Genomic DNA, 26,927 nt, shown 5'->3' with positions numbered 1-26,927 from the left:
GCTCAAAATGTATCAATATATTCTCATATACTTTTTTCATATAATACTTGTATAATAATTGGTCAATAAATATCCTTTTTAGCAACTTAACCATTCTGCATGTTCATGTCCGCAGGCATACACAAGCCCTCAGCAAATAAACCTTTCACGTTTTTCTCTTTGCTTTCCTTTTTGCGACATGGGCCTGTCGCATCTTTCCTGTGTATTAGCAAAGTAAAGGCAGGGGGGAAAATAGCAGTCCTAAAAACTGGAATATGCTATCATCCTCCATAGTGCACTCGCTCCAATGTTTAACATACAGCACGCTTACTGCCATTAAATTGAAGATATATTGCACGATTTATGCAATCATTTTATTATAGTTATAGATTTCTAACAAAATTGACCCATTTGTACCAATTTTCTGAATCAATCATGTCTGGTTCCTGACATTTTGTTTATTTAATTTTTTTCCTGATGTATATGTAACCAACCATATGACACCATGTGAATCTCCCAAAACGTACGGGTCATAATTGACCAAAAGCCCTATAAAACCACAGTGAAAGTAGTCAATATGACTGCCGCACAATTTAACAAGTCTTCTGAAGCCATACAATCACTTTGTGTGCTGAACAGACCAGAATTAAATCAAAGTTCACTCTCAAATCTAATGAGTACATACATAGAAGAATTGCCTTTGTGATACTGGGCTAATTCCAATCGAATCATCCCTATGCCCTACTCACCACAAAGGACAAAACTCTTGATGTGGCTCTCTAAAGAGAGCATGGCATTACAGTTTGAATGTACCCTTCTCTAAAAGTCTTGTAACAGGGCCCTTTGTGAAAAAATAAACATTCTTTCTTTTGTTTGGAGCGACTCTTCGAGTGGCGTCCCCTTCCCAGAGTGCACTTCAAGGGCGCAAAAATGCCATTTGGAAAATGCACATTATTTCTCTCAAAAGAGTAAGGAGGGCATGTGAGGGACATTATAACTACAGTATAGGTCGCAAGAGCACTTTGTCACCATCACTCAGGGGATGAGAAAAGATCAAACAGAGCAGTGTAAAAGCATTCCTCTGATGCAGACACACACACGCATGCACGCACACACACATGCTTGTATATGTAGCCTGGTGGGGAATTTCTATGCACATCTATCCATAAAGTTAACATGAAATCAAATCAACATGAAATGCCCTAAATTTACTAAACTTTACATTTGTGTTACAAAGGCTGCATAAGATTTTTGTAAATTATTATGAACTAATTATTAGCCTGTTATTATTACTATTATTAAAATTGATAAAATAAAATGATTGTGAGTAGCTAAATAGCTATTTCGTCATTGTTTTAGGCTATTGTTGCAGGCAATGCAGTGTTATTTGACTTGGGCCAACAAGCAACCACCAACTGGAACCACCTTAGCGACCACCCAGAACACCCTAGCAACAACACAACAAAAGGAACTAAAGGTGCGTCCCAAACGGCACACGTCTGCAATATTCTGCAAGTAGTATGTTAACACTGAAAATGCAAAATAAAAAGTGTGCTACGAGTACCCAGCCGTTGTACTACTACAACCGTCAAAACGGAGTATGGAACATTGGACACGTCATGCACTCATTGCTCGCAGCTTGCAATATGTTGTGAAAGGGGCGGAGTTACCTGTCCGCGATGTTGACCTGACAAAACAATAGTAAATAACGGATAATGTGGCAACTAGCGAAACTTCAGTGAAGACAGCACCTTAAGAATGTAAGTTGAATGCATTACCATCTCCCCACGCTGTATGAATAAGTATGTTGTTTGAGTTATAAGTGTTGAACCGAGATGGCTAGTGCGCTAAAGCTAGCGGCAACACATCACATATGTTCGCTGTTAAATGGTGAATGCTTCCGTGTAGTAAAATTTTTTTAAATGTTCTATCTGAATGATACTACACTTTGACAATTCATACTCTACATGGCTGAGTGTAAATTGTATTGTGTAAGTGCATTTGTGACACAGCTCAACACTCAGCACAACTTAGTAACTGCATAGCATTGCCATGGCAACCACCAAGGGCATAGATCTGGCTTGAACATTGGAGGTGGGGGGTTACAGTGTGAAGAATTTACATGTTTCTATTGATCACGGTATAAATATCGGGAGGTTGTATTTGCTTGTTTTTATAATCGGGGAGGGGGTGTTACCAATCCCCCATCCCTTCTGGAATCTACGCACCTGGCAACCACCCACAACACCCTAGCATTGTGGCAGGGAATTTTGCATAGGCAATCACCACTTACATTTGTAAACAAACCCAACAAGATCTTATTCAGAAGCGTTTTGAATATTGATGCACAGAAAGACTTTGATTAGCTCAAACACAAATGACACCGTACATTTGCATTCATGCTAACAAGACCATAAATACTGTATGTGAAGGACTGAACTTGAGTTAGTAGGGCCAACAGGATGACTACAGCAATCTATGTTCTTGTGCGCATGCGCAACTTGGAACTCGCTTCTTCCTGACGTTGTACTATAACTGTCTACTACGGGAGAATCGCTACTTTGACGTAGTCGAAAGTACGTGACAAATTAGGTAGGAAAATGTTATGTTTTATAAGAGATGCTGTGAAGACAGCACAGTAAGTTACCTACACATTCTCCTCAGATATACTGTATGTTAGATGTATACTACCTACATCTGGTTAGAATACACACTGAATAAAAACAATCTATAATATTATCTATAATCTTCTTCTGACAGTATGTTATCATGTAATACTAAAAGCAACCATTCATTCACTGTTTAATTACATTTTTGTACTTGAATGATTGAATGCTCTGTTCCACCGTCCTGTAGGATAGTAGCTTAATGATTTGTTCGTTCCTTGGATACGACGGCTGATCAGTTTACTTCCGGTCACCCGTAGCTGTCCCGTCTGCAGTTGTTGCTTAAAGTCCCTATTAAAAGCATGTTGACGACGTTGAAGCGTATTAGCGCAACATGTTTTGACTGCTGTGCTTTGTGTGAAAGGAATGTTCATTCAGATTTGATTTCTGATATTGCTTGACATTGAGCTTTTGAATTTAAAACAGAAAACACGCTTTGAACATGGCATATGTTCCCTCAGACGTTCTGCCGCATATAAACCTCTGAACATATGCACACGCCCACACAAATGCATTTTTAATTCCTTTCATATTCGTGGACAGATTTACAACCCCATCTTAATAAGACTAAGCTTTAATATTTGCCCCGTTGTCATGGTAACATCTCATAATGTCAGAAGTTACCAAAAGAGGTTTCATGTTTCAAAGACACTCAGAGAACAGCCCCATACCATTTCGAATTCTCATAATATTACAACTTTAATCTCGTATTGCAATGACTTTAATCCCATAATATCAAGACTTAGATCTAGTAACACTACGACTTTCATCTCGTAATATTACGACTTTATTCTCGAAATTTGACTTTATTTAGTAAAAAGCCTATTATGAGATTATTCTCAGAATTCTTCAAATTAGGAGAAAAGTCTTCATTACGACTTTATCCTCGTAAAAAGCCTATTAGGAGATTTATCTTAAAACATTACGACATTAGTCTTGCAATGTTTTGACTTTATTCTCAAAACTTTCACTTAGTTCTCATAAAAGGCCTATTGTGAGATTATTCTCAAAACTTTGTGACTTTATTCTCGAAATTTAATGACTTTATTTTTTTTTATTCTACGACATTATTCTCAAAACTTTATGACTTTATTATCGCAAAAGGTCTATTATGAGATTATTCTCAAAATATTACCATTTTCTCCTGTAATGTTAAGACTTGATTCTCACTTTTTTTTCCATACAAGACCTATCATGAGATTATTCTCAAAACATTACAACTTTATTCTTGTAATGTTAAGACTTTATTCCCAAAACATAATGACTTCATCCTTGAAAGAAGTCTATTTTGAGATTATTCTAGAAATGTAATGACTTCATTCTCAAAACTATATGACTTAATTCTCGTAAAAATCTTATTATGTGGTTATTATCAAAACATTATGACTTTATTCTCGAAACTTTGACTTTATTTCCTAAAAAGCCTATTAAGAGATTATTTTCATAATTCTTCAAATTATGAGAAAAGTCTTCATTACAACTTTATTCTTGTAATGTTACAAATTTAATCTCGAAACATTTAGACTTTATCCTCGTAAAAAGCCTATTAGGAGATTATCTTTAGTCTTGTAATGCTTAGACTTTATTCTCGAAACTTTGACTTAATTCTCATAAAAGGTATATTGTGAGATAATTCTCAAAACTTTGCGACTTTATTCTTGCAACAAGGTCTATTATGAGATTATTCTCAAAAAATTACGATTTTCTCCTATAATGTTGACTTGATTCTCAAAACTTTGACTTTTTTTCTGTTCAAGACCTATCATGAGATTATTCTCAGAACATTACAACTTAATTCTTTATCCTCGCAAAAGACTCATTATAAGATTATTTTCAAAACAGTATGACTTTACTCGCATAATTTTTACTTGATTCTCAAAATCGTAGATTTTTTTTTTTTTTTTTTTTAATGTAGCACGAAATCGCAGTTGTAAAACGGCCAAAAATAACAGTACATAAATTACACTGAAAACACAGGAGATCTGTCACCTACCGTGGTTGTTTTTGTTGTGGACTGGTGTGTAGTGGTTCTTGGATGTCCGTACAGGCGTGTTGTCTTTGGGCGAGGTGTCTATGGCTGCAATATTTTCATGCTCATACTGCGATATCGGAACGGGCCCTTGCTGTCGCAAAATGTCCGTGAGCGCTCTGTGAAAAATAAACAAGCAGAAAATGATTTCACTATTTTATAGAAAAAAAAAACACTGTTCTTGTGCTTTCAATTATTCATGCAGTTCAAAGATACAAGCACAGGTTTGGCCAATTTGTGAATAAAAGGCCCATCAAGACTATTGTTTGTGTTGTCTGCCACTTTGCAGAGGTTCTGCCCTCTTGGAACTCACAATCTCTCGCTCTCTACCGCACACACACGCAACTTTAATTGTGCTTTGTGTGATAATGGACAGTCGAGGTTTGACCTCTTAGGTTTTCTAGAACCTGGGCCCCTCATCTCCACTGTAACAAACAAAAGTCATTAATCAATTTTCCTCTGCAATATGGCGTGATAGTAGCACACAACCCTAATGGGATTCAAATTCTATTAATGTTTCTGCTCTTTGGCCCTAAAGACACGGTTCTAGATTCAAGACTCAAGTGCCATACAAATTTTCTTCACTGTGGCAAATTCTCAGATTCTGGAGAGATGCAGGACCACTAAAATCCATGGACCTTCGTAATCACTATTGCAGCTTGTTCGTTAACTGAGAACATGCCGGGTTTAGTTACATCTGTTTTGAAAATATCAAAGCTGGTCACCAACACCAGCTGGTCATATTTTCAATGCTGGTGTGCATATTTCTGCATTAACATAAACATTTAAAAGCTCTGTTATCTGACAGAAACCGACAGAAAGTGCTTTCTCTTAGCAGCCTTTAATCCCATAAATGGCTGCATTTACGTGACGTTTCAGAACGCGGCTTTCTGCAAAACCCCGGAATAAATAGTTTTCTTAAATGCATGTAAGCATGGTCAAAGTCTTGACAGAATGAAAGATATATTTGGAATGATAAATATAGAAGCCTCAGCGAAGTCAAATGATGTCCACACAGAAAACGAACAAGAAACTGTGCTTCTAACCACAGATAAAAGCAGTAGTTCAGACCACAAAACGGTACAATGCTGTTTTTCGAATGTTCGTTGGAACTACGATTTTGGGAAACACCAAATTGTTGAACTATGTTGGTAACGATGGAACTTGCAACCATAGAAATGATGCACCCCTGGTTGATTAGCTTTACCACCTTACCACCTTTACCAAGTCTCTTGGTAAAGCTGGTTGACCAAGCACGTCTTGCTGGGTACTTTAGTTAGTCTAAGCTGATCTAAGATGCTCTTTTCAACAGAGATTGGCCTCCATCGACCCAAGTTCCTTTGCTTCAGTCTTCTATGTAATAAGCTTGTAGAGGTGATGTAGCCTAATGGTTAAAGATACAGGCTGGTAACTGAAAGGTTGCAGGTCTGAATCCTGAAATCGTTGATAATTATAACATTTTCATCCACTTACAAGTTGCCAAAATTAAGCTGTATACCAAGTTTTATGAGAATCGGCCACAAGGTGGCACTATTATAAGTTAAAAATAGCTGCTATTGTAAGCTATTGTAAGCTAATAATAATAGAGGAGCTACCAGCCACAAGGTGCTGCAATTATAAGCTAATATACAGTATACTTTTTTGGTCACAACTCGGGAACTGCAATTGTTAGCATAAAAAATAGTTTTTCCGTACTCCGGAATCAATTGGTCATATGGATTTCACTTTTCGAAAGAAAAACGTCCACTGTGAATTTATTGAAAAATGTACTCTTTAGAACTCGTCCTAGGTCACTTCTCTGATTCGCACAAAATTTGCTGTGTATCATCTAGAGACCCTTATGGGAAAAAAAGTGTGGTCTATAATGGCTTGTGAATGCAATGTCCAAATTTCACAAAACTTGGCAAACATGAACAACAGGACACTCTGAGGACACATGCCAAATTGAATCAATTTCTGTTATTAACAGCAAATCAAAATGATCAGCAAGTTAATTGAACTTTGAATGACTGATGAAAGATACACAACCAATTGTGCCCACTAGAAGCCAAGATCAGATAAGAAAGCCTTGTAAGTCTGCAAACCCCATACCTACAAAAGTAACTAGAGTACTTCATAATGGAAAAATGACTCACTTTGGTTGAGTCTTATTATAAGAGCGTTTTAAGGTCACTGTGTCAAGTTAAACGTAGTATGAAACTTAGAAAAACACTCAAGATCCATGCAATCGGAATTGTTATCCGTCCAGATGTGTTTGAATGCAAGAACCATGCTCATGTTTTGCTGTCGCTATAGTGTCAAGTGAGCCTGAGTGTGGTTTGTTGTCTGTACAGCCTCACTTTGCCTTGTCAGCTTAACTAATAATTACGCTTACTGCCCCCTGCTGAAAACAGGTGGGACTTTATGCTAGAATTGCTCTGATGGTCGGAATATTCCTTGTTAATCACGGAGGCATCAATAATTGCATTAATTGTTAATTTATGTATATATATAAAATTATATTGAATTAACACATTCAATTGACAGCCCTATAAAATACTATTGGATGATCATTTTAGCTACCGTTAAGAGTGTAGTATTCTTGATTTAACACATTGTACCATGCTTAAATTAATTCCACAGATTTTCCCCCAAAATCAGCACAGAAAAATCTAAACAAAGTCCTTAGATTCAGTCTAGGCCTGCCAATCATTTCTACCTCAACTATCTCAAAAAGCACAATGACAATGCGGCTCGCTCCACCAGACCCGGAGGCCATCTTTCCTCACACGGGGAGCCTGAAATGGCGTCTTAACTGTGTCAATGTCAGCGTATTCGCTCTGCCTCGCAGTCCACATCTCTGAGTGCTAGTGAGAGACTGAAAGAAAGAAAGAGAAAGAGGCAGAGAAAGAGAGAGAGTGTGACTTTGGTAGGATGTATAATTAGTCTTTCCCTTCCAGGAGAAGGCCTTTTTTAACAGAAGTTCTTCTCACGTGGGGGCGACCTGGTTTCACTGCCCCAGTTGACTGTAAGGCTCTGAGCAGAACTCTGTACTTCAGGATTCTGACACTTTCGGGCACTTATGGCCTGGCGTCATGAAAATTCTTGAGTGGGCTCTTTTACTGTAGATTCTACACCTTACTTTTATTTCCTTTTAAGGTTATAAACTGTATCTCCAAGAGATGCAGACCAGGTTAAAGGGATAATTCACCCTCATTTGATCCTCATGTGACTTAGGCTACTTTCTTCCGTGGAACACGGTGATATTCTGCAGAATGTTTGGTGATTGAAACTAAAATACTGCCCAACTTGGCCTTAAAACTACACATAAACCCACACACCCCAGGATAGGCAAGAGTTTTCTACTAAGAAACTATTCAGTTTTATAGCATGTAAGATAATGGATGTTACTGGACTTTTAATAATTGTTTGCAGCCTGTACAACATTCACTGTCTCGTCAAATGCTCAACAAAACAGATTCAATAGTCCGGTGTTAATGTATGCCAAATGATGCTAACGTAATTTAGCTCTATGTGCTAGCCTGTTTGCGATAAAGATACATCAAAACATCAAAATTACATCCTCACAAAACACTCTAGGCACAGAGAAGCACCATTTCGGAACAAATGACGGCCAGTTTCCTTCATTTTATCACCTAAAATGGGTTGAGCATTGAAGCATACGGCTGCTTTAGTGACCTGATGCTGCTAAAGCAGGAATTAGCCACTTAAGTACTCATTCAAACTCTTAATGCAAGCCACTTCAAATGCCAGCAAAAGACCAGTGATGTTGTGATGCTGTCAGGGTCCAAAATGAACCCTTTGCAGTACCTGCTAATGATGAGTTAATTGATAAAAGTGGCATTTACAAAGAGCATTTAAGCTATACATCCGTATGTGTGTTCCCTGGGAATTGAACCCCCAGTTGAACTGCAGATAAGAAAGAAATACCAAAACAATTTCTTGAATGCCTAATTTTTATTATTTTATTAAGAAATACATTTTAGTTTCAGATGCCTATTGTCAAAACTCTGTAACCACTTCGAGCTCTGGACAATTTGAAAAATTGCTTCTTAGCTCAACATCTGAAGGTACATTTTCCACTAAGGAAAAAGTTGCATCTTTTTTTCTCTTTTGCATCTCCTTGATTTGATTTGCTTACGTCAGCTAGGGCCAGATGTGCATTCTTATATTACAATTTGAACCATGAATTATGTTGCAACTCCTAAAAAATATCTCCAAACTCCCCAACAACATAGACCAAAGACTTTTTTATTCGCATGTGGTGTTTTTACGTGTTTAATTGGATTCTAGATGCGCTTATTCCAGTCACACTATTGTGCAAATAATGTTTGAGACCGTTTGAAGACTAGTTTATTTACACAGCGTTTGTTTAAAAGCACTGAAATCGAGAATAACTGTGACAGAGTGGTCTGTCCTAGTATAAAAGCTCTTGTCTTACGTCAGAGCATGCTTGGATTGCATCGGAGCGTGATCCTGAGGAGACTGATCAATAAGAGTCGCTCAGATCACCCGCTGTGGCTTTTAGAACATGGTCGCTCTGTCTCGCTGAAGGTCGTCAGTGAATATGTATGTGTGGAATATAGCCAGAAGCACTCTTAAAAGAATAGTTCACCCAAAAGTTAACATTTGGTCATTATTTACTTACCATCATTCTGCCGTATGCATTAGGGAAACATTTTGAAGAGACTTTAAACAGCTTTTTTTTTTCATACGACTGTTAATAATGATGACAAAGCTCCAAAAAGGACAAACACACACACAAAAAAAAAAACAGCATTACAATACCATAAAAGTAGTCCATATGACATGTGCGCTGCATTTATAGTCTTCTAAAGTTATACGATCTGAAATCTCATTCGTGTCCATGTTTAGATTCAAAAATGGTTTGCAACACAGCAGTTTGAATATGCATGATAAGATTTGTGAACTGCACTGAGAGGAAGCTTTTCTGTGAAAACAAAAATTTTTTGGTTAGTTTCTACCACAAAGCTAACCATCTAGCTTCAGATAAATACAGCATACACGTCGTATGGACTACTTTTGCCACTTTTTGGATCTTGAACGATGTGGTCAAAATTAACGTTGAGTGTCGTTGTATGGAAAAAAGGTGCACAACATTTCTTTAAAAATTCTCCTTTGTTGTTTCTGAAAAACTAAAAGGAAATGGGTTTGGAATGACATGAAGGTGATGTTTCATTTCTGGGTGAACTCCTTTAGCCGCTTCCACCTTTCACTAGTAACAACGAGAAACACTGAATGACCCAGAAAGATGTGAAATGCAGTATTATTCAAAAAATGACTTGCAAAGACTTTCTTTGGTGCAGAATTTTGTCATTAATCTCATTTTCCACTTAAAGTGCTCATGCATGGTTGTCAGGTTGAGCGTATGAAGCTTTCAACCGTCAGTGTCAATTACAAACCAGCTCCAGGCCATCTGATTTGCAAGAATGCTTTTAACTGGACACAATGGGCATTATGTGTTTGAGTTTCCCCTGTTGCTTGAGCCGGTTGAGCAGAGACAGTGATGTGGAGGGTTTAAACTCTCTGTGGCCAGAACTTAATTATTCTATGATCACAGAACTTGGGACGAGAGGTTATGCTGAGTGCAGGGTGTGAAAAACCAACTAAGGGGGCTTTCACACTGGCAGTTTAGTCCGAAACCTTGCATGGTTCTCATGAAAAATTGGTAATGCAAACCGTGGAACTGAACCAGAAACTTCCTGTAGGAGATGTTCTGAGCTCGGTTGCAATGGAACTGTGGCATGGACACCAAATGAATAAAAAACACACAAATACAGTGACCCGTGTTGTGTTCTCCATCATGTGCACATTTGTGGTGCACATTTGTCGATGACGGAAAAGCATAGAGGTTTGACAGAATATGAAAGAGTCTGATACCAGACCAACGCTAACGTGCCAAGTAGAAAACCTAAAAGTGTTTTCAATGACTATTGCTCAAGCGGAGAGAGAGAATTCACAGGGGCATGTCCAGGATTTTTTGCCAGGGGTGGCAAAGGGGTGGCAAGTGTCGAGTAAGGGGTGGCATCCAGTAAGTTTGTCGGGGGGTTGGGGGGGGTTGTGTGGTGTTGTCTTGCAGAGGATTCTGTCTGACCGGGGGTGGGGGGTGGGTTTGTCTACAGAGGCGGAACGCTGTGTCCTGCCAGACATGGGTGGAACGTTGTCATGGGCCATGCATGACACGGACAAGCCATTGTGCACCGTCTCCAAGATGTGAGCGGTGTCCAAGTTGGGGTGGCAACTCGGACCCCGGTGGCAAAGCTCATTTTTAGGGTGGCAGCTGCCACCCCGTGCCACCCTTCTGGCCCGCCCCTGAGGATTCACTCTGGCCTTCTTGGCATTAGAAGAGTGGTTCTTTAAAGGGGATAGTTCACCCAAAATTACATTTCTGTCATCATTTACTCACCCTCTTGTGGTTGAAACTAGTGTTCAACTCATGAGGGTTTTTAAACGGTTGATGTTGATGCCGGGTGGGCGATATATACAGCAGGAAAGTTATGAGCCAAGCCAAAGCCTATTTTTAAGTAATGTTTTTTGGAGCTTGACAGACAAGGTCACTATGAACTGTCAATGTACTGAAAAGAGCTGTGTGAAGATTCCACAAAAATTCTACTTGCGTGTTCCACTCAATAAATAAATAAATAAAAAGCATACATGTTTGGTACGACTTCAGGGTTGTAATTGATGGCAACATTTTAATTTTAGGCCAAACTATCCCTTTATCTACTACATAAAAAGTAATATATTCATGCCACAAGAATTCCTTAGGACTGCTTTTCTGAGACTGTTAGCATCATCTCAAAAGGACTTTTCTTTCTTTTGATGTCTTCTCCCAGAGGCAGGTCACTCCACAGCGAGTTCAGCAGGTGTCTTAGATAGCACAGCACATCAATATTTAAATAAAGACCGACAACACGCTGAGACGCAGTAGGGGGTTCTGGGTAGCCAAGAGATGGAGAGTCATCACACCGGTACGATCTGATCGGACAAGACCACTGCTGCTTGCTGAGACACATTCCTCATTATGTCATCACCGCAAGACAGTTCAATTGTATTATAATCAAAGAAGCGTCTCAATATGTCACATCACAGTAACAGAGAGGGAAAAGTTGAAAGAGATACAAGCCCTTTGATGACTCAACAAAAATTTCTGAGCGTAAGATAAAGAGAAAAAGTGTCGGTGTATATGGGTGAATCACACGAAGAAATTTCCAGGTCATATTTTACCCATATTTCAGTCAAGTCAAACTTTATTTATTAGCACATTTAAAACAACAGTGTTGAACCACAGTGCTGTACAATTTAGAAACAGAGTGCAGACAAGGATAGATAAAAAAGAAGATAATAATGGTAAAAATAATAACAATGACTGGTTGCTGAAAACAGAAGTGGATGCCTGAGAGCCTAGCGAAATAACCTCAGTTTTATTTTCACTCATTCAAGTTATTTACCATCCAACTCTTAATTTCGCCTGTGCGCCCTAAAAATTATCAAGTGAGCTAAAATCATCTGGTCTGATAGGGAGGTATAGTTGAGAATCGTCAGCATAGCAGTGATATAAAATGTTGTTTTTACGAACAATGGAACTCAAAGGTAAACCATGGGAAACTAAAGAGGCCACAAAATGGATCCCTGGGGAACACCACATGATAAGGGTGCAGATGACGAGGAAGTGGTGCCAATGTTTACAGAATAAGTCCTGCCCTTCAGATAAGAAGCAAACTACTGTAGTGCCAGGCCCTGGATGTCAACAACGAACTCAAGACGTTTTAGAAGAATATCATGATCAGTCGTATCGAACACTGTACTTAGATCTAACAAGACCAAGATAGCACATGATCCAGAGTCAAGGGATGGCAGAATGACCCCAGACTCCAAGCTCACACGGGTTACCAGGTTGAGGGCACGCAACAGGAATGAGCAAACTGACAATGGCAAGCGACGAGCCTTACAAGTTGATCAGCTAATGTATACATTTGCAATGTTTTTATTGTTTGCAAATTATAAACCTCCTCATGTGGATTTTTTATAACTCTGTCAATGTTAGCTAGATGTATTGCTGGCTTCCATGGCTGAAGCGCTGTGTTTGCCCGCTAACTTGTTTCAAATCTGACAACCCGGGGTGTCGAAATACTATTAGGAAATGGGCAGTGGGCGGGACCACACAGGCCAAAACACAAACAGAAATTCCGTCCCAGAGCGGACATTTCAAAGTAGAATATACTGGCTCTAGCATTGTTTTCGAGAGAAGCCAGTATTTCAACTTAGCATGTTTCCTAAATCTACGATAACATATTATAAAAATGATATGCTGTTGTACAATAAATATATTAGATATTGCACCTTTAAATATAAGGACACTTATTTTTTGTATTTTTTTTACATTGTGATTTACAGTATATGACAATGAAAATACTCATTATTGTAATACAGTTATGAAAATCATCCTGTCCATACACAATTTGTATTTTATTTTTAAATCTGCTTTAATTTAATTCAGTAAAATCAATAGTATCATGATGTAAAAACACTTAACAATCTATAATTTTTCATTTCAGTAATGAAAAGAGGGTGGTGGTGGTGGTGGTGGTTTTCTTGACAAGTTTTTGTGATATTTACCCAAGTAGTGCTTTGAAAATGTGTGAATTATTGGCAAAAAAAAAAAAAAAAAATTACTGTGGTGACATTTTATCAAAATGACACATATTGCAGCAGGTCTGAGATTAAACCTCCCTAAACCTTAAACCTAAACCTAACTGATGGTGTCCAAAAAGCACATGTGAGATTAAAACATCATAAACATAATTTCATGGTGCTTCTATTACACTTCTGGCTCACTTGTCGACTTGCATGCTCTTCAGGACTCATACCCCGGTCGTTTGCATCTCAAGTGCAACGCTCGATCAGTTGAGCTACAGTGCAATTTGATTGCATTCGAACAAGCTTGTAAATATAGCTGGTTATGTAATTCAAATGTTAAAATGTATCACCTCTCAAGTCATGTGCATTAGTAAAAGTGTTTATATATCATGGAAGTGAAGATGAACCACACATGAGGTCAAACCACGACCAAACTACTTTCGACAAGAATGGCTCTATAGTCCTTGTAATCAATTCAAAATGAATCAGCTGGAGTGGAGACAGATCGTGTCTCTCATTGACCGAGGTCTCATCTCAAGGTAAGTAATCTTTCCTCGAACCAGTGCTACAAAATTTCCCCAACTATCAATATAAGGATGCAGATAGCTCCTACATAGACTTTCTCCGGAGAGAAATATCATTTTAAGCACCTATGCTCTTTAAACTCACAAACACACATCGTATATCAAGTGCTATCCAGTCCTGTGCTGTTTTAAAAACACATATCAGCCCAGGAGTGAATGCCCTCATAATATATTTAACTGTTTTTCGAAGAGTGTGAATGTTAAAACAAAAAGCTCTGGAACATTCTGTGCTCTCACTGCTCATAGAACAAAACTCCACTGGTGCCTTTATGGGACACTTTGAGCAACAGGAACAGCTTGTCAAACCCTTCTGAGAAAGTTTAATAGTGTCTCCGTTATCTCTCTTTGTACAGTATATTTTACAGTTTACTATCATTTACAGTATATTATTAAATGATATAAACTTGATATACCAAACTTCTGAAACTGCAAAAGTCTGCTTTTCACTTTAAAATGTTTTGTTAATTACTGTAGTGATAAGGCCACATGATGTCTTAAAGTTCAAGTGTGGCTCTTTCAGGAGCAATAATTAATACACATGTAGAGACAGTGCTTAGTGTCACTCACACAAACACAAAACACCATCAGTGGAACACACATGACAATACAATTATGCAATAAACATTAACTAAACTACATCAAATATGCATGTACATAACTGATATTAAAAATAAGAAGAAACATAACTATTCCCGTATTATATACTGAAATGTGATGGGTCACGTAGGGACTTCTGGAAAAGCCTGATTATTGTTTTTTTACTGTAATTTTGACAGTGGTGTACTGTAAATGTACATGTATTCTCTTGTTAAACATAATATACATTTCACTGTTAATTATATGGCAAAATCATACTTTTTAAATAAAAAAATACAACATTTTTACAGATGTTTGGAATAATGTACAGATTTTGCTATTATGGAAAGAAATTGGTACTTTTATTCAACAAAGTGGCAGTCAACTGATCACAATGTATAGTCAGGACATTAATAATGTGAAAAATTACTATTACAATTTGAAAAAAATGTTCAGAACTTCTTAAACGACTTCAAAGAGTTCTCATCAAAAAATCCTCCATGTGCAGCAATGACAGCTTTGCAGATCCTTGGCATTTTTGCTGTCAGTTTGTCCAGATACTCAGGTGACATTTCACCCCACACTTCCTGTAGCATTTGCCATAGATGTGGCTGTCTTGTCGGGCACTTCTCATGCACCTTACAGTCTAGCTGATCCCACAAAAGCTCAATGGGGTTAAGATCCATAACACTCTTTTCCAATTATCTGTTGTCCAGTGTCTGTGTTTCTTTTCTTTTTGTTTTTCTGTTTCAAATGTGGCTTTTTCTTTGCAATTCTTCCCATAAGGCCTGCACCCCTGAGTCTTCTCTTTACTGTTGTACATGAAACTGGTGTTGAGCGGGTAGAATTCAATGAAGCTGTCAGCTGAGGACATGTGAGGTGTCTATTTCTCAAACTAGAGACTCTGATGTACTTATCCTCTTGTTTAGTTGTACATCTGGTCTTCCACATCTCTTTCTGTCCTTGTTAGAGCCAGTTGTCCTTTGTCTTTGAAGACTGTAGTGTACACCTTTGTAAGCAATCTTCAGTTTTTTTTGGCAATTTCAAGCATCGTATAACCTTCATTCCTCAAAACAATGATTGACTGATGAGTTTCTAGAGAAAGCTGTTTCTTTTTTGCCATTTTTGACCAAATATTGACCTTAAGACATGCCAGTCTATTGCATACTGTGGCAACTCAAAAACAAACACAAAGACAATGTTAAGCTTCATTTAATGAACCAAATATCTTTCAACTGTGTTTGATATAATGGCAAGTGATTTTCTAGTACCAAATTAGCAATTTAGCATGATTACTCAAGGATAAGGTGTTGGAGTGATGGCTGCTGTCTAGATTTGATCAAAAATGACTTTTTTCATATAGTGATGGTGCTGTTTTTTACATCAGTAATGTCCTGACTATACTTTGTGATCAGTTGAATGCCACTTTGGTGAATTAAAGTACCAATTTCCTTCCAAAACAGCAAAATCGGAACATTATTCCAAACTTATGGCTGCCAGTGTATTTATATATAAACTCAGCAAAAAAGAAACGTCCTCTCACTTTCAACTGCTTTTATTTTCAGCAAACTTAACATGTGTAAATATTTGTATGAACGTAAAAAGATTCAACAACTAAGACATAAACTGAACAGGTTTCACAGACATGTGACTAACAGAAATGGAATAATGTGTCCCTGAACAAAGGGGGGGTCAAAATCAAAAGTAACAGTCAGTATCTGGTGTGGCCACCAGCTGCATTAAGTACTGCAGTGCATCTCCTCCTCATGGACTGCACCAGATTTGCCAGTTCTTACTGTGAGATGTTACCCCAATCTTCCATCAAGGCACTTGCAAGTTCCTGGACATTTCTGGGGGGAATGGCCCTAGCCCTCACCCTCTGATCCAACAGGTCCCAGACATGCTCAATGGAATTGAGATCTGGGCTCTTCGCTGGCCATGGCAGAACACTGACATTCCTGTCTTGCAGGAAATCACGCACAGAACGAGCAGTATAGCTGGTGGCATTGTCATGCTGGAGGGTCATGTCAGGATGAGCCTGCAGGAAGGGTACCACATGAGGGAGGAGGATGTCTTCCCTGTAACGCACAGCATTGAGATTGCCTGCAGTGACAACAAGCTCAGTCCAATGATGCTGTGACACACCGCCCCAGACCATGACGGACCCTCCACATTCAAATCGATCCCACTCCAGAGTATAGGCCTCGGTGTAACGCTCATTCATTCGACGATAAACGTGAGTCCGACCAACACCCCTGGTAAGACAAAACCGTGACTTATCATTGAAGAGCACTTTTTGCCAGTCCTGTCTGGTCCAGCGAAGGTGGGTTTGTGCCCATAGGCGACATTGTTGCCGGTGATGTGTGGTAAGGACCTGTCTTGCAACAGGCCTACAAGCCCTCAGTCCAGCCTCTCTCAGCCTATTACAGACAGTCTGAGCACTGATGGAGGGATTGTGCGTTCCTGGTGTAACTCGGGCAGTTGTTGTTGCCATCCTGTACCTGTCCCGCAGGTGTGATATTCGGATGTACCGAGACTGTGCAGGTGTTGTTACACGTGGTCTGCCACTGCGAGGATTATCAGCTGTCCTTCCTGTCTCCCTGTAGCGCTGTCTTAGGCATCTCACAGTACAGACATTGCAATGTATTGCCCTGGCCACATCTGCAGTCCTCATGCCTCCATGCAGCATGCCTAAGGCACGTTCACGCAGATGAGCAGGGACCCTGGGCATCTTTCTTTTGGTGTTTTTTAGAGTCAGTAGAAAGGTATCTTTAGTGTCCTAAGTTTTTATAACTGTGACCTTTATTGCCTACCGTCTGTAAGCTGTTAGTGTCTAAAACGACCATTGCACAGGTGCACGTTCATTAATTGTTTATGGTTCATTGAACAAGCATGGAAAACATTGTTTAAACCCTTTACAATAAAGATCTGTAAAGTTATTTGGATTTTTACAAAATTATCTTTAAAATAGTTTATATATATTGTGTTGTGATTTTAAATTGCAATTTTGGCAAATGTTTTTCCTTACTTATTCTTTGAATAAATTATAGATTATAGTGTTGGTTATTTCTTAGTGCCTTTTTTTTTTCTTTATTCACCTTCCCGACATCTGTTCAGTCGCTGGAACTTTTCTGCACTGCATTCTGATTGGCGAGACCTCGTCGGGTTGCAAAAGTTTGTGCATCAATCAGATTGGCGAATTAAACATCATGGAGTAAAATAAATAAATATATAAAATTGCATTTAGAAATTGCACATGCTCAAGTTGTGATTTTATTGCCATTGCGATTGTTTGCGCAGCCCTTCTAGTTTTCACATGTTTTGAAACTGATTACAACATGCCAAGTTTGAATAAGTATGTAGAAGCATAAATGAGATTTAAGAGTTAAAGCGGAAGACAAGATATTTTTTAAGTGAGTAACAACTTACATTTTGGTCTGTTCCTCAAACAAAGCTATTGTATGACTGTACAACCCAATCTCATGAAACTTCGTACATAATTTACGAGTTGGCTATTTCATATGGTCTCGCACGTTGTTATTTGCATAAACTCATACGACTTCATCACGTGCAAATTCCCGGATGTGTAATGCGGAAGTAAGCACGAGTTCCACACACGAGGCGTTAAGGAAATGCTTATTAATATTATGATGACATAATTAACATTTTTAGGTGAACTATTCAAGCAGATGCGTTGCTCACTAGTGTTACCAGCTGTACATACAATACAGAAGTTTTAGTCTATCAACAGAAATCCAGTAAGCTTTATTGTGAACTCATTGTAAACTGTCTTATCAGTCAGAGCTCGATGTTTGCTACAAGAATCGATATGAAATAGGAGTACCTATAAAACCCCCAACACAGGAATATCTTCCCTTGCACGTGACCGGCTAAAGAGCTAAGATGTCCGAATTATGTCATCGTTAATACAATGTTCTCAGCTAACATTGCTACCGTTTTATAAATCTAATCAGTTAGGAATACAGATTAAACATGGCTGTCCAGGGATGATTTTTGACCACAAACACATGACATATTGTACGCTCTCTGAGATTTCTCATTCTTTTCACACTGACAAACCAAAGCATTACAAATTTTCTTACAAGTCTTGATAAGCTTCACCATGTAGATAAAGATCTGCTTTGCTGTGAAGGATTTCATCTGACCTCTATATCAGCAGCAGACTAATGAAATCCAGAATCAATCCACAACGTCCCTCCCAGACAGAAATGAGTCCTAGATTAAGTATGCAATATCTAATTAACTATTAATAATCCACCTTAACCCAGAAGCCAGCGCTTAATTTATGATCAAGATTCCAGCTCACATCTATCTTTGACTTGCAGTTAACAGATTGTGACTTTCAACCATGATGTGTGACCAGATGTCATTCAAATGTTGTTTCTTTTTAAATCTCAAACGCATTTACTCACTACAAATGACATACACTTTAACACGATGTACAACATAGTGAGGGCTTTTGAAAAGGTTTTGTTGTCAGTAATATTTTACACAAATCTCCAGATTTGTAAAAAAAAAAAAAAAAAAAAGTGATATTCAGTTCAACTTTTAAAATGGAATGAATGCACACATTTTTATGCATTTTGACAGATGAATACTCATAATTTTATATATAATGTAAATAGTCTCAATACTGACCTTTTGAGCCACTTTTGGTAAACTATAGTTTTTAGATTTTTTTGTTTTTTTTTTTTTGTATTTTATTATTTCTTTTTTTTGGAAAAACCTGATGTAAAACGGATTAAAATTTAAATTCTTCCATCATATGCACCGTCATTTTGTTCCAAACCTGTATGACTTTCTATCTTACGCAGAACACAAAAGTAGATGTTTGACAGAATGATAGCCTCAGTCACCATTCACTTTCATTGCATATTTTCCATATAATGTAAGTGAATGGTGACTGAGGCTGTCATTATGCCAAACATATCCTATTGTTTTCCATGGAGGAAATACAGGTCATACAGGTTTGAACAATGTGAGGGTGAGAAAATGATGACAGAATGTTAATTTTTGGATTAACCATTCCTTTGTTATAGGGATAGTTCACCCACAAATGCAAATTCTCTCATCATTTACTCACCCTTATGCCATCCAAGATGTTTATGACTTTCTTTCTTCTGCTGAACACAAATGAAGATTTTTAGAAGAATATTTCAGCTCTGTAGGTCCATACAATGCAAGTGAAGACCTTTGTAGCTCCAAAAATCACATAAAGGCAGCATAAAGGTAATCCATAAAACTCCAGTGGTTTAATCCATGTATTCAGAAGTGATATGATAAGTTTGAGTGAGAAACAGATCAATATTCAAATCTTTTTTACTCTAAATCTCCACTTTCACTTTCACTTTTACATCTGAAAGTCATACATGGTGCATGTTTAGTTTCACTTTCACATCACATCTGAAAGTAATCGTTAAAGTGGAGATTTAGAGTAAAAAGGGACTTAAATTTTGATCTGTTTCTCACCCACACCTATCATATCACTTCTGAAGACATGGATTAAACCAACTGGAGTCTTATGGATTACTTTTATGGTGACTTTATGTGATTTTTGGAGCTACAAAGGTCTTCACTTGCATTGTATGGACCTACAGAGCTGAAATATTCTTCTAAAAATCTTCATTTGTGTTCAGCAGAAGAAAGAAAGCCATACACATCTGGGATGGCATGAGGGTGAGTAAATAATGAGAGAATTTTCATTTTTGGGTGAACTATCCCTTTAATAACACAGTAGTGGTGTTTGAACATTTCCTTTATAAATGGTTTAGTACATGGGAAAAAAAATAGCATTCATGTTGTTTTAATAAAGTCATAAATATTACTTAAACTTTAAAATGACCAAATCAACCTGATTTAATCAGGCAATGCCAACTAAAGTGATTTTAAGGGTCAGGTCAAGTAGAAAAGCAAAAAGCTAAACCCAAAGCATGCAAAAAAAAAAAAAAAAAAAAAAAAAAGTGCTTTAAAAAAGGCTTACCTATGGACGTTCATCTCTTGAGGCGGTCTGGTGGCTTTATCATAGGCCACCTTGACAGAAATCCCCAGTATGATGATGAAGGCGATGACCCCGCAGGTGATGTACACGGTGGTATTGGTCTGGTCCAGCGCGGGATCGTAGGTGTCCCCTGTCGGCGCCGGTGAGGGCGGTGGAGTTTTGATCCAGTCGGGCGTGTTGTAGTTGGTACAAACTCTCTGGTCCACTCTCTTGGCTTTCACGGGACAGCAGAAGCGGAGGAAGCAGCTCCCGCAGCAGTACCGGTGGTCGGTGTTGTTGCAGGCGAACTCTTTGTCGTACTGGCCGCTCACGTCGTAGTAGCCGAGACAGGTGTCGTGATCGCCGACGATGGGCGACTGGACTTGCGTGATCCGCTGCGGCGCTACGGTCGGAGCCGCGGTGCTGTTGACCTCCTTAATTTTCGGGGGTCTCTTTGGAGTTGGTTTGCTCCTCTTAGTCGTTGATGCCCCCAGGACGCAAAGAGGGTCCAGATAGACCAAGAGCAGCAGGAGATGTTTTATCCCCATGGCTTGAAGTGGTGGTTAGTGTTGCACTTCTGTTGTTATGACTTCTTCAGACCGCCAATGTCCCGCTCTTCACGCACTCTTGCGGGTCCTCCACTCTCCATCTCAGCGCTAACAGTCTCATTCTTTAAGATCGTTGAATGTTTAAAGAGTCAAATCAACAACTGTGCTATGAGAATTTCACTCTGGAGCGAAGAAGTTCCCCAAGTGAATAAGCTCTGAAACTCGAAATCTTCTCACTTGAGACTGATGATGGCTCCTTTACATTATGTTAGTCTGGAAAGGAAATGCAGGTGCCAAAACTATTATTTAACAACTGCATGACATATTTTCTATTGCGTTAATATTACATGCATGGCCGTGAACATTCCCAATGACAAGCGTAAAACAATTCAGGACCATGGACAGCGCTGAAGGTGCTGAATCACTGAAATACCATTTTCTATATTGCACTAAATCTTGCTGGGTTATTTGAACAGTTTTGGGTAGTTTTTAGTTAAACCCAGCGTTTGTTCTGTCCCATATATTACCCAGCTCTGGGTTGCCAATCGGGTTATTTTTAACCCAGAAAATGTATAGTGTAGTTCTAATGGTCCCAATGCAAACCTTTCGATAATGATGCAATGACATGCATTTAATGCATGCATTTTTATGACTTTATATTAACTGTAAACCACATTTTGAATATCGGTGCTTTTAAAAATGCAATTGTCGCAACTTTTTTTTCAAAAGTCAAGAGGTAATTAAAAATTGCGAAAAAACTTAAAAGAAAGGGTGACCAGCACATGCACTTTAAACCTGATACACTTTCCCGTTCATATTCTCATACATTTTAAAATGCATTTTTTTTATTTTTATTTTTTTTATTTTTTTTATTTTTTTATTTTTTTGTGGAAAAGTTAAGGTCTACATTATTCGTCAAATAAACTGCGTAATTCATCGCATGTTAAAGGAAAAAAAAAAATGTATTTAGTTTCCACCCTTTTCCCTTTCCCACCTAAACCGAGTAGATCTCCACATATAAAACAATAATCTAGTAATGTTACCTCTCATTTTCCAAATTCATTCACGAAGAAGCCAAAAAGTGGACTGAAGTATAAAGAAAGCACTTACGAGTCCAGTGCGCCCGGCTCCGGGATGTCAGACACTGCGCCTCCGAACCGTACAGAACACGGAGAAAGAGATGTATGCTCCGCTCCATTTCTCTCTCTCTCTCTCTCTCTCTCTCTCTCTCTCTCTCTTTCTCTCTAACTCTCTCTCTCTCTAACTCTCTCTCTAACTCTCTCTCTCTCTCTCTCTCTCTCTCTCTCTCTCTAACTCTCTCTCTCTCTCTCTCTCTCTCTCTCTCTCTCTCTCTCTCTAACTCTCTCTCTCTCTCTAACTCTCTAACTCTCTCTCTCTCTCTCTTCCTCTCTGTCTATCTATCTATCGCTCTCTCTGTCTATCTCTCTATCTCTCTTCCTCTCTGTCTATCTATCTCTCTGTCTATCTCTCTATCTCTCTCTTTCTCTCTGTCTATCTATCGTTCTCTCTCTCTCTAACTCTCTCTTTCTCTCTCTCTGTCTATCTCTCTATCTCTTTCTCTACATCTCTCTCTCTCTCTCTAACTCTCTCTCTCTCTCTACATCTCTCTCTTTCTCTCTGTCTATCTCTCTCTCTGTCTATCTCTCTCTCTGTCTATCTCTCTATCTCTCTCTACATCTCTCTCTTTCTCTCTGTCTATCTCTCTTTCTCTCTGTCTATCTCTCTATCTCTCTCTTCATCTCTCTCTTTCTCTCTGTCTATCTATCGTACTCTCTCTCTCTCTAACTCTCTCTACATCTCTCTCTCTGTCTATCTCTCTATCTCTATCTCTCTCTCTCTCGCTAACTCCCTCTCTCTCTCTCTCTCTCTCTCTCTCTAACTCTCTCTCTACATCTCTCTCTTTCTCTCTGTCTATCTCTCTCTCTCTCTCTCTAACTCTTGCTTTCTCTCTGTCTATCTCTCTATCTCTTTCTCTACATCTCTCTCTTTCTCTCTAACTCTCTCTCTCTCTAACACTTACACACACACACACATACATTTCCTAAAACTGTACCTCCATACTGTAGGCCTACATTGTATAAAAATAACGACTTCAAAGTCAGCAATTTATCGAAAGACAATTAAAATGAAATAAATATTCATCTGTGTCAGCTAGGCTAGCACAAGATTAACATCTTACCACTGAATGGTTAAGTTTAGCAGAGGCATCTCTGCTTTTCTTCATTTTTAGTCAGTAAACAAGCTTTTCGGTTACAAATACAATCGTGTTCTGTTCTGTTAGAATTAGCGTCAAATCTTTAAAAAAAATCGAGGCAGCTGTAGAGTGCTCAAACCCCTTCTAAAACCGTAAAAATAGACCAGCCTAACCAGCTTGTCCTGGCACGAAGACCAACTAAACCATCTTAAACCAGCTATAACTGTACCAGCAAACCATATTAGACAAGTTTATACAGCTTCATTTCCACTGGGTAGTTTATGATCACGAAAAATAAAGAGTAAAAATAGCCATTCAAGGACGTTATATGTTCTTATTACTGGCACACAAAAAACGTCAATGTTCTGGGTCATTAGTGTATTATGTTTTTTGAAAAATAAAATGTCACAATAACATTATTAGAGTGTAAGAAATTGGTTCCTAAAAATAACCAAATGGTATCAATACACTTATAGGGGAATGTTCTGTGTTTGCTGGGCCTTCATCCCATTAAGGAAGTTGATCCAGGATCACATCCTAATTGTCGAAATTATGTAAGCAGTTTGGTGCATCGTGAAAACTGACACTTGCCCTATTCAACTGTGTATAAAGCATTGAGATTTGATACTCAACTCGACTCGATTTAACACTGAGCCCTGACTTCTTTAGAAGCCAGAAAGTTCAGGAAGAGATTATAAAACCGGGCTCATCATTACTGGCATAAGATCTTCAACCAAGAGGTTTTAGCAAGCACAGTAATTTGAACAACATAAGAGAGAACACTGAGGAAAAATTTTCTTTTTTCTCTTTTTTGTGTCTTTGTGTCTGAAAGAAAAGAGAAAGAACAGACAATAACAGTTCTGTTGGGCATAATAACAGTCCTTTTGCTGTTAGGAACAAACTGATTTGTATTAAATGATATTCCCTTCGACTTTAGATCTTTAAAAAAAGCACAAATCTGGGTTTCAGTGAGGCACTTATAATAGAAGTGAATGGGGCCAAACTGTAAACGTTAAAACACTCACTGTTTTAAAAGTATAGTCACAAGACATAAAGGATATGCATGTTAACATGATTTTAGCATGATAAAATCTCCAACTAACCATTTCTGTGCAAAGTTTTATCCAATTGTACAACTTTGCTGCTATGGCAATGTAGCGCTGTAAACCCTAAAACCCTAAAATGACTATAAAAAAAACTTTACATCCCAAATAATACACAGGTTTTAACAGAAGAATTAATGTAAGTGCTTTTATAAAATAATAAGCTTCACATTTCTGCCTTTAAACCCTCCAAAAATTGGCCCCATTGAATTCCATTGTAAGTGCCTCAATGTAACCTCAATTTTTTCAACAAAGTCTCTTTTTCAAGGTAAGTCAGTCCACTCGGCGGCAGTTTTTGGAACGCTCTTGGGCAGTTTGGGCAGCTATTTTTCTATGTAAACAAGCAGCATGAAAGTGCAGCTCCTATCTACTTGAATGGGGAAGGACTGAAATCTCCAGGACGGTTGGTCAAGATTACGATGAAAGAACATATTTCAATTTATCTGACAACACTGTGCGGCTTCGCTCGAGCGGTCCAGCTTCCCTGGGCCTCGGCACTTGAGGGGAATAGCGGCCCGGCATCCTAGCCTGTGCTCCAACTCACGCTGGGGTTCCGGGGTAAGGGTCCGGTGATGCACCTAACTCGCACCGGACCCTCCCCGCTCCATTCCTGGACCTGTAAAGACGCCAGCAGGTAGAGACCAGTGTTACAATATATTCAGTTCCTGAGATATTTGGTTCCAGTGGGCGGAGCACACACGAATATTCATGAATTATCCTGACATGCGTGTTGAAGTGAAACTGAAAATGTTAGCGCACCACCGTCATGACTCAAGATCATCTTTGTCTAAATTATTTAAGTTTCAGCGTCGAACGAAGTATGTAATAACTACAATATTCAGATTTTCGTAACAGTTTGCGGTTTATAAATGCAGTGTGTTTTGATTAGTTTTGTGTTCCCGAATACAGCATTTACTGAAGTAGGTATTAAGCAAAATCAGAGTACAACAGAGCAAACTTTAGCAAATAGAAATAGAGTAGTCTTCAGTTATAATCTTCCTTGGTGTAATTATTCTGTGTCACTCTTGATTTCTTGCTCATTTTGCAAACAGGCTATGACTATAGGACTAATAGCTTATTACCACATGTGAACATGAAATAGACCCTATTGTCTGTTCTTTGACCATGTGTTGCACTGTGGACAATATACACAACCTCTTTCAGTCATTTCATTTAAAAAGATCTTCATCAGTGTGTATATATATATATATTTACTGTTGTGTAATGTAATGTTGTATAATGTTGTTTGATGATAGCATCCAACTTTTAGTGATCCATGGTGATTAACATACTGATTCTGTCCTCAGACAAACAGATAAACTCCTTCACAAATAGGCTTGTGGGTGAACGTTCCTTTTATTCAACATCACTATGAATATGTTGAAAGAGAGTGAAACTGCAGTAAAAGGATGAAAATACAACTCCACTACAATATTAGGTTTTGTTTTGTTCTTTAAATGGTTTAAATATTTCATTACATATAGCTAAACATTAAATACAGCAATTATCAGAAACACTTACAGACAGACAGATGCTTTCTACAAGTGACCACAGAAAGAATGGCTTCAGTAGTCTAGCTGTGACAGTACATTTTACTGAATAAAACTGTATCAGAATGTTTGCTGGCAACCATTTAAAAGACTGCATGACTAGGTAAAGAATTGATAGTGACTAGCAAGCAACAAAGCATTAAATAAATGATTAAATCCATGATCCAGAACAATACTCCAGTCTCATTCACAGGTGTTCGTCTCATTTCTTATTTTCAAGTTTAGCCTACTCTATGTACAATGACAAAATCATCTGCTACACACACTAAAGGCATGTTGCACCAATTCCAGCCTTCTGCATTACAAGTTATGTAAATATTAGTCACATGAAACAATGTTACCACAGCCTAATAATTTGAGGAAGCAGTTACCATGAGCGTGGCTCTTCTTGGTAAGATAACGAAAGCTTCGAAAACATTATATGAAATTAAACACACGATTAGCGAGTGCCCCAGAAAATGGTATATTAAAGCATGGACTTAGAACACTGGACAAATGAAACAGCCTCCATATTTGTCTGGATAACATAATGCCAGTGGTGCCAGTCACTGCAACTCTCACATTCAATCTGAAAGAGAAAATAACATTACATGAGTATGAATTTATTCGTGCAAGATCATGTCAGATACCAAAATACTAAACACAAATCTGTGGTAGAAACAAGTGCATCACAAATGCAAAACTAAAACATAACATTCATAATATTGGTCATAATAACATATGTACTATTTCCTATCATCCCAATCGAAAAATTATATTCTTGTGGTAGCTGCTGACCTGTTTTTTTTTTTTTTTTTTTTTTTTTTTTTTTTTTTTGCATCAATTCCCATGTGAACTGGTGCCTCTGCACACTACAATAATACTAATAATAATAATAATAAATGTGCCACAAGAACAAAGAATAAATCAAACATTTTATGTTGCAACATTATATTATGGTATATATTGTTAAGTGACTCACATGAATTGTTATCAGGTTGTTAACTGTGATAAAGGCAGAAACCTGTTTCTTGTTTCC

General features: G+C 38.2%; 1 protein-coding gene across 3 annotated transcripts in view; it reads right to left on the bottom strand.

Annotated features, from left to right (window-relative positions):
• The window catches only part of LOC127449839 (protein shisa-6-like), a 98,753-nt gene extending 76,540 nt beyond the window's left edge, over positions 1-22,213 (bottom strand). For 2 of the 3 annotated variants that reach the window (XM_051713425.1, XM_051713427.1), the window contains exons 1-3: positions 22,152-22,213; positions 20,497-21,314; positions 4,639-4,793 (exon numbers count right to left, since the gene is read on the bottom strand). In XM_051713425.1, coding sequence (XP_051569385.1) covers positions 4,639-4,793; positions 20,497-21,041 — 700 coding nt within the window. In that variant the 5' untranslated portion in view covers positions 21,042-21,314; positions 22,152-22,213. Of the gene's footprint in view, positions 1-4,638; positions 4,794-20,496; positions 21,315-22,084 lie in introns of all 3 variants that reach the window. The other variant, XM_051713426.1, reaches the window with a different exon arrangement.
• Positions 22,214-26,927: the final 4,714 nt, after the last annotated feature.

Source organism: Myxocyprinus asiaticus, chromosome 13 (assembly GCF_019703515.2).
Source record: "Myxocyprinus asiaticus isolate MX2 ecotype Aquarium Trade chromosome 13, UBuf_Myxa_2, whole genome shotgun sequence".
Taxonomy (NCBI): Eukaryota; Metazoa; Chordata; class Actinopteri; order Cypriniformes; family Catostomidae; genus Myxocyprinus; species Myxocyprinus asiaticus.
Note: the sequence above shows the minus strand (reverse complement) of the source record. Positions and strands in the feature narration are given on the sequence as shown.